Raw genomic sequence first — 9,117 nt, 5'->3', positions numbered from 1 at the left:
TCTCCTCGGACACATTTACCCTGCGCACTATTAGAAAGAAGCGCCGCATTCTCACATTTCTCAAGTGTGGCTGCACAGGTGAGTTTAAATTCATACGATAACTATAAATAAAAAAAAATAGCACATAATACCTGGTTCTTTCACTTCCTGATAGCGTAGCATATTTGCTATCGTTCAAATCACTTTATTATAAAGTCCTCGGCTGGTTGTAACTAACGTTACAGAAAACCGATGAATGGAGCTAGCTAGCTAGTTTGCTAACATAACATTAGCTAGCGTTAGCATTAACGCTATATCTCGATGTAACGTTATTAGCGCTGTCGAGAAGAGATGTAAGCTTTGTTTCTTCTCCATGTCGTTTACCTCAAGCTCACGTTGACAACTGGCATGGGTGTTTTTTGTAAAAACAACAATAAGGACAAATTAAAGCCACATGCTCTCATATTCTTGTGTTGTGTGGCATGCGTTACAACTGTCACTATGACAACCGACTGGACTGGACAGGACAGACTCTGCAGTTAATTGTATGTGCTCCAGCTTGGTTAACTAGCTTATATTAGCTCTGACACTTGGTGTAAAACCTGGGGCATTTTGCTATTTAATTAGAAAAGAACTTCATTAGCTTAAATAGATGTACAAAGCACGAAAGGAAATAACTCTGATCCTGGAGTAACGTTACACATACACTGAAAATCTCAGGGATTATTATAGAGAGAAGTGGAAAATATAGCTAAATTCGGAATCTGGATTAGTGAATTGAATAATGTCTGTGACTTTTAATGGTATTGAAAAGGAATAAACCAAAAATCAAACTCAGATTCAACATCCTCTTTGCACTATTTTGATGACTTAATAAAAGTGTCCGAGCTGCTTCAGCCATAGACTGTATAAAATAGCTTTCAGCCCAGCTTCCGGAGTATTCCTCTGTACTCTTGGGGCAGAAGCCTTGTTCACTCCAACTTAATATCAGGTGCAGCCAGCCTTCTGTAATAAACCTGTTTACTGATTCTTTTGTTGATCTATTTTAGCCCCATTTTTCTTTATCAGTTTCACTTCCCGGATACCTTTTTAGATGATGTAGGCCACTGCAAATTTTTATGGCTGTATTTCTGTAAGATGATATTTCGTTCTTTAAGGTAATAGTTAGCATTTCTGTGTTGCAAGCTGACTTCACATGATTACTTCCAAGTGTCCTTTATCGAGTCCCACTTTTGCCAACAGGAGTAGTATTAATTCTTTGATTATTGTTTTTTTTAAACATTGAAGTTATCTCTGCTGTCTACTTTTAACTTGATACAGATGGCGACTACAAAGGTTCCAGAGGTTCGTGACATCACGCGGATCGAGAGAATCGGTAGGCATCCACATTCACAGTGGGCCCAGAATGTTTGCTGATGCAAGATGTATCTCTTCCATATGTGCTTAATATTAATGTGATCATTTCTATCTTGTGTTTAGGAGCACACTCTCACATTCGTGGCCTTGGTTTGGATGATGCTTTGGAGCCAAGACAGGTAGCGTAAAGTCTTAAGTTCATAGTATGTGACTGTAGCACTGGTTCCCTCTTTAGTTGGCATTTATCAAAAAAAGAAATATATATATATAGATATGTATGTATGTATATATATATATATATATATATATATAGATAGATAGATAGATAGATAGATAGATAGATAGATAGATGTGTGTGTATATATATATAGATATAGATGTTTTTAGAGTATAACCCTGTAAGGAAATCCCATTTACTTGGATTCCAGTGTTTATCAAGTAATTGAAAGACTAGCTCAGTAAATGATTATAAGCAGAAATGTTGTGAATTTACCAGATGTATTGGATTGCAGTACAGAATGATGTGCCGATGAGCATTAATATATGTTTGACTGCAGTAATACCTGTTCCCATTCACTTGCAGGTGTCTCAGGGGATGGTTGGCCAGCTGGCCTCCCGTCGAGCAGCAGGGATCATTCTGGAGATGATCAAAGATGGCCACATAGCTGGCAGAGCAGTACTGATAGCTGGCCAACCTGGCACAGGAAAGACAGCCATCGCCATGGGTAAGGGCCATCTTGGAGGCTTTCCAGAACACAATCTCATTTCATCATCATCCTGTGGAAGTCATATTGTTGTTGTAATTGGTATTGTATAATTATTTTTTTCGTAAAAGCATACGTTCCTTTTCCCAGATTCACTAGCTGAGTATCGGTTCAGTTGAGATCTATTTTGTAATGCAGGCATTGCCCAGTCTCTTGGCCCTGATACACCCTTCACAGCGCTGGCCGGCAGTGAGATCTTCTCCCTAGAGATGAGCAAGACCGAGGCACTCAGCCAGGCTTTTAGAAAAGCCATCGGAGTGAGGATCAAGTGAGTGAGCAAACACAATAATTGTTTTGTGAGTCTCATTGTTTGAAATGAATGAAGTATTCATAGTGTGTTTCTCTTACAGAGAAGAGACAGAGATTATTGAAGGAGAGGTGGTGGAGATCCAGATTGATAGACCAGCCACTGGAACGGTAAGCTCCTTACACGTAGGCTCCAAGTGCACTCATAACTTTGTGTCTGTCTGTCACAGTCATTCTTAAAGGTCCCATGACATGGTGCTCTTTGGATGCTTTTATATAGACCTTAGTGGTCCCCTAATACTGTATCTGAAGTCTCTTTTATATAGACCTTAGTGGTCCCCTAATACTGTATCTGAAGTCTCTTTTATATAGGCCTTAGTGGTCCCCTAATACTGTATCTGAAGTCTCTTTTATATAGGCCTTAGTGGTCCCCTAATACTGTATCTGAAGTCTCTTTTATATAGGCCTTAGTGGTCCCCTAATACTGTATCTGAAGTCTCTTTTATATAGGCCTTAGTGGTCCCCTAATACTGTATCTGAGGTCTCTTTTATATAGGCCTTAGTGGTCCCCTAATACTGTATCTGAAGTCTCTTTTATATAGGCCTTAGTGGTCCCCTAATACTGTATCTGAAGTCTCTTTTATATAGGCCTTAGTGGTCCCCTAATACTGTATCTGAAGGTCTCTTTTATATAGGCCTTAGTGGTCCCCAAATACTGTATCTGAAGTCTCTTTTATATAGGCCTTAGTGGTCCCCTAATACTGTATCTGAAGTCTCTTTTATATAGGTCTTAGTGGTCCCCAAATACTGTATCTGAAGTCTCTTTCCCAAAATTCAGCCTTGGTGCAGAATTACAGCCACTAGAGCCAGTCCCACAATTAGCTTTCCTTAGTATGTACCATTTATGTGTCTATAGCTATTGAGGAGGGGAGAGGGGGGGGGAAACGTGGGAAACTCACTCACAAGTGTGGGGTTCACGAGTGGGGGTGTGGCCTTGACCAACTGCCACTTGTTTGCAAGCCATGATGTCTCTTTCTCATGGGTGGGCCAAATTCTTTGGGCGGGCAAAGCAGAGAAAGGGGAGGTAACCTTGCTCCTTATGATGTCATAAGGGGAAGATTCCAGATCAGCCCATCTGAGCTTTCATTTCCTCAAAGGTAGAGCGGGATACCCAGGGCTCGGTTTACACCTATCACCATTTCTAGACACTGGGGGACCATAGGCAGGCTGGGGGAACTCATATTATGTTATTATGTTAAAAAACCTCATAAAGTGACATTTTCATGCCATGGGACCTTGAATGCCAGAACATAATATTTGATTTGCCAGAAGGCAGTCACTACTGATATTACAGGGAAAAGGAAATTGAAACGTGTGTAAAACAGTACACACTCAATATAGACAAATGTATACATATTTAACTTTGTCTCGCAGGGTGCCAAGGTGGGCAAGCTGACTCTAAAGACTACTGAGATGGAGACAATATACGACTTGGGCAACAAGATGATCGACAGTCTCAGTAAAGAGAAGGTTCAAGCAGGGTGAGTTAATCTTATGTTCATAGATTTTTACACATCAGGATGACTCGGATAGCCATACGTGATCTAAACTGTCTTACTTTGTTTTCTCTCAGAGATGTTATTACCATTGACAAAGCCACTGGAAAGATCAGCAAGTTGGGCCGCTCCTTCACCAGAGCCAGAGACTATGATGCCATGGGAGCTCAGGTATGCTGTAACTGTCACATCAATATCATTTCACTACTGCAGTCACTAATTCACACTCCCAAACAGTAGATATTTACGGACATTTGCCTTTGTCGAATCACACAATGCATTAGCCTGAACGTGTTTGAAATTCATTGCCTAATATCACTATACTCCTTGTAGAATAGTAATTAATTGAATGGGACGTATTTATGAAATGAATTTGATTGCATTTGTGTTATCCTTGTAGACACAGTTTGTACAGTGTCCAGAGGGAGAGCTGCAGAAGAGGAAAGAGGTGGTCCACACAGTGTCCCTCCATGAGATCGACGTCATCAACAGCCGCACACAAGGCTTCCTGGCTCTCTTCTCCGGAGACACGGGGGAGATCAAGTCTGAAGTCCGCGAGCAGATTAATGCAAAAGTGTGTGAGTGGAGGGAAGAGGGCAAGGCGGAGATCATTCCTGGGGTAGGTACAACTGTGTGTGTTTGTTTTATATAAGAATTTTCTGTAATTGTACCAGACTAATTTTCTATGTCCGTGGTTTCAGGTGTTATTTATTGACGAGGTCCATATGCTGGACATGGAGTGTTTTTCCTTCCTGAACCGTGCCCTGGAGAGTGACTTGTCCCCAGTTCTCATTATGGCCACCAACAGAGGCATCACTCGGTACTATTGCATCTACATTTTCCTCCCGTCTGATCATTTGAGTTTTTTTTTAGGAATACACAAATATGTTTTTTATGTCTGATACCGTTTTTTGGGGGGAATTGTAATTTCTTATAACCTGTATATCTGGCTGTTTGACAGACTGCTGTAAGCTATTGACTTATGGTATCTAAAATTCTGCGAAAAAATATTTCTTTTAAATTATTTTCAAATATTTAATCTCCTTTTTATGTCTTAGTATCCGCGGCACCAACTATCAGAGCCCTCATGGCATCCCCATCGACCTGCTGGATCGCCTGCTCATCATCGCCACCTCCCCTTACAGCGAAAAAGAGACGAGGCAGATCCTCAAGATCCGGTGAGAATCTGCGTTCATCATCTGTCAGCAGACTAGGTTTGCTTCTTCCCAGCATTTACAAACTCGCATGGTTTCATTTCAGGTGTGAGGAGGAAGACGTGGATCTGAGCGAGGAGGCCCACACTGTCCTGACTCGCATCGGCATGGAGACGTCACTTCGCTACGCCATCCAGCTGATCAGCACTGCTGGACTGGTGTGTCGCAAACGCAAGGTAAACTCAGTCTGGACAAGCAGATTATATTGCTGTGGCTGTAACACATGCAAAAAGTAGCAACTTTTTTTATTTTTATTTTTTTATTTATTTATTATATTTCAGTAGTTTAGTCATGAATTCCTGTAGTCTATGTTGATGTCATCTCTGTGTCTTGGCTTCTTCAGGGGACAGAAGTCCAGGTGGAGGACATCAAAAGGGTTTACTCTCTGTTCCTGGATGAGGCCAGATCCTCTCAGTACATGAAGGAGTATCAGGATTCCTTCCTCTTCAATGAAACACGTGAGTTCGTTGTTCATCCTCTCCGTCTCTGGTAGTGGCCAAAGTCCTCGGCTTTGGATCCCACACAGCAACAGCCCACATTGATGCTGCGTTCACACAAGTTTACTAAAAGTCAAACAGTGGGGCACCTGGGTAATCTGCTGCAGTCATAAGAGAAGATTTCCGTTTTCTACGTGCTTACTAAAACGCCTCTCCATAGCGGTAATTGGTTTGTAGTTTCTGTAGCATATATGTACAGTATCTCACAAAAGTGAGAACACCCCTCAAATATTTCATTATATCTTTTAATGGGACAACACTGAAGAAATTACACTTTGCACAAGTATTAAGTGTACAGCTTGTATAACAGTGTAAATGTGCTGTCCCCTCAAAATAACTCAACACACAGCCATTAATGTCTAAACCGCTGGCAACAAAAGTAAGTACACCCCTATGTTAAATTCCCATAGAGGCAGGCAGACTTTGATTTTTAAAGGCCAGTTATTTCATGGATCCAGGATACTATGCATCCTGATAAAGATCCCTTGGCCTTTGGAATTACAATAGCCCCACATCATCACAAACCCTTCACCATACCTAGAGACTGGCATGGTTTTATGTCGGTTAGCCTAATAGCTGGTTTGATTTGCATTGAGAGATGATTTTATGGGAAGTACCCCATGCCAATCTCTAGGTATGGAAGGAAGGATCTTTATCAGGATGCATAGTATCCTGGATCCATGAAATAACTGGCCTTTAAAAATCAAAGTCTGCCTGCCTCTATGGGAATTTAACATAGGGGTGTACTTACTTTTGTTGCCAGCGGTTTAGACATTAATGGCTGTGTGTTGAGTTATTTTGAGGGGACAGCACATTTACACTGTTATACAAGCTGTACACTTAATACTTTACATTGTAGCAAAGTGTAATTTCTTCAGTGTTGTCCCATTAAAAGATATAATGAAATATTTACTAAAATGTGAGGGGTGTTCTCACTTTTTTGAGATACTGTATATGGAAAAATACTATGACAATGAGTAGGCGCAGCTCTCCCATCAAGTCATTTGAAAGAAATAATAAAAAGCCTTCTTGCAAATGCAAAACAGAATGTGATTTGCAGATTTTAAAATAAGGTGAATAAATCTGCTACGCAGTATATCCAAGTTTTACATTACATGGTGAATAAGCAAGATGTATCTGTTCTTACATTTCAGAAACGGGTTCAATGGACACCTCATAATGAAGATGACTGCTTTGTTTTCTTACTCTCTGAAGTTTTAATGTTGTTGAATCGTCTCTGGGGTCAGAGTCAGTTCAGAACTGGATTTTACTTTAATTTGAATTCAGCATTGAATTGTATCAACTTGACTGATTTCCTTACATTTTTCTTCTCTGTTCAGCTTTAATTCTCATTGTTTGAATCAAATGTATTCACTGAAATTTGACTTAATTCTGAATTTACCACATTTCTGTTCATCATTGAGGCCTTGTTTGTGGCTGGAATATCTATTCCGTCAGTGTTTTCCTTTTACATGGTTTATTTTTATGAAAATTATTAAACAGGCTTTCCTAAGCACACTGTGATGATTTGTTCTTGTCTCTGTCTTTGACGCTACAAAACCAATTATATTGGTGAGAAAACATTAATTGGAACATCAAACCTCAAAGTTTTGATTCATTTTTTTAATTATTTGACATGACCAGTACCAGTTCCAACAACCTCACTCTTAGAACCATATCAAACCCAAACTATTGCAAGACCGATTTCCTGCCCCATATACACAATGATCCCTAAAATCTTAGAGTAAAAAATTATTTCCCCTAGATTTTATATGGTTAGAAAAACCCTTTGAACACTGCCTTGCAAGAACCCCTTCAGACTTAAAGCTATTTTGCGTAGTAGACAAAATACACAGTACATGTTGTTTTAAAGTTTTTCTTAAGCTAATATGAGGCTTCAGTAGTCTGAGTTAAACAAATGAATCAAGTGGGGATGTTTTAAAGTTAATCATTTTAGTTTCACATACATTACACATTAGCCTCAACTCAACCACCAATGTAAATCAGTGTTATGTTAAGTCACCTCTGGTCAAAAGTGTTTGTCTGCACCTGTAACCACCAGTGCTAAGCCACTGGAGGTCAGCAAAAACAAGATTTTCAGGGGCATGTTAAGTAACTCTGAAGGAGACGTATGGTCATTTTCAGGTCCGTGCTTATATTTTGGGTGATTGGCTTGCGAGAAAATAATGGCGCGCCTTTGTAAAGGTAGTACTTTTGGTTCGAGGAGGGGGGGGGTATATTCTAATGAGCCTGCATGTGACATAGGAAGGGACGCCAGATCTGAATGGCTGGTTAAATCCCATTTATTTTTCTGATCTAGGCAGCCCACAACAAACTGACTGGGTTGTCTTATTTAATAGTTTGTGGGTTGGTAGGCACTCCAGATAACCCAAATGTATGTACAAAAGCACAGAAAAAGTGAGTTCTACATGATATGTCTGTCCCCTGGAGAAAGAATGCATTTTTGGTTAAGGGCTGTAGATTGTGTCCCTCATCTCTTACAGTGGAATTGTGTTTCAATGGGATTTCTTCACTGCCAGTCTGGACAGTAGGAAAGATTACAGCAACCAAAACCTCTTTCAATGTACATACTGGCATGTAAATATTGTTTTAGGATGGACTTAAAAATATGAACCTATCCTTTAAGATCCTGGCTTAATTGTTTAGCCTGCTTGTCTTTGTTCTTTAAATTAATTTGGCTTATGAGACTTTTGAAACAACCCTTAACAAAAGGAGCAGAGTCAAGGTTAACAGAACATACTGTATATGATTATGGGCATCAGACAGAAGTTTGTAGTAGCTTGAAATTGTTGCCACAAGGTGGAGCCCAAAGATCACTCTTCTAGACATGTTTTCTACAACAAATCCACTGTGCAAACTGTCATAAGATCAATGGAAGCCCTGAACGTGCAAGTCAAACAGCATTGCTGACAGCCTAAAAATATATTTCTTTTGCATCATTTAGTTGATTAAAGACACCTTTCTGCATGTGGCCGGTTAGCTCAGTTGGTGGAGGGGAAGCACATATGCAGAGGTTTATTCCTCGACCCAGAAGGTCCAGGGTTCGAGTCCGACTTGTGACGGTTTTCCTGCATGTCTTCCCCCCTCTCTCTCCACTTTCATATCTCAGCTTTCCTATTAAATTATGGCAGAAATGCCTAAAAATAAATAAATAAAAAAGATGCCTTTATGTATGATGAGTGGGAGCTTGTACTGTAAATGACTGCAGCTAGTCCACACCTCAATCTCACACCCAAGGCTGATGCACTGCAGGTGCTACCCTGCTCTTACACACACACACACACACACACACTGGAACAGATTTCCTCACACCTAGATCCTTCTGTATTTCAATAATAAGATGCTTCCTTCCGCAAGTACCTTGTTCAGTGTTTTTCTATTATAGGTTTATCATGTGTTTAATTCATCTGCAAACAGTTGCCTTTTCAATCACAATTGAGAAAATGTTACTGATAAATTACAGTTTTCACATTATATAACATTC

At 40.0% G+C, this 9,117-nt stretch overlaps 1 protein-coding gene across 1 annotated transcript; it reads left to right on the top strand.

Moving 5' to 3' along the window:
- On the top strand, window positions 1-7,136 carry ruvbl2 (RuvB-like AAA ATPase 2). The gene is made up of 14 exons (XM_078266360.1): window positions 1-78; window positions 1,300-1,354; window positions 1,459-1,514; window positions 1,919-2,060; window positions 2,238-2,367; window positions 2,450-2,516; window positions 3,780-3,886; window positions 3,979-4,072; window positions 4,302-4,520; window positions 4,603-4,721; window positions 4,960-5,079; window positions 5,162-5,291; window positions 5,459-5,573; window positions 6,767-7,136. The coding sequence occupies exons 2-14, from the start codon at window positions 1,300-1,302 to the stop codon at window positions 6,790-6,792; spliced, it is 1,380 nt and encodes a 459-aa protein (XP_078122486.1). The 5' UTR covers window positions 1-78; the 3' UTR covers window positions 6,793-7,136.
- Window positions 7,137-9,117: the final 1,981 nt, after the last annotated feature.

This window comes from Sander vitreus, chromosome 13, assembly GCF_031162955.1.
Source record: "Sander vitreus isolate 19-12246 chromosome 13, sanVit1, whole genome shotgun sequence".
In the NCBI taxonomy this organism is placed as follows: Eukaryota; Metazoa; Chordata; class Actinopteri; order Perciformes; family Percidae; genus Sander; species Sander vitreus.
This window is presented reverse-complemented; position numbering and strand designations above follow the sequence as displayed.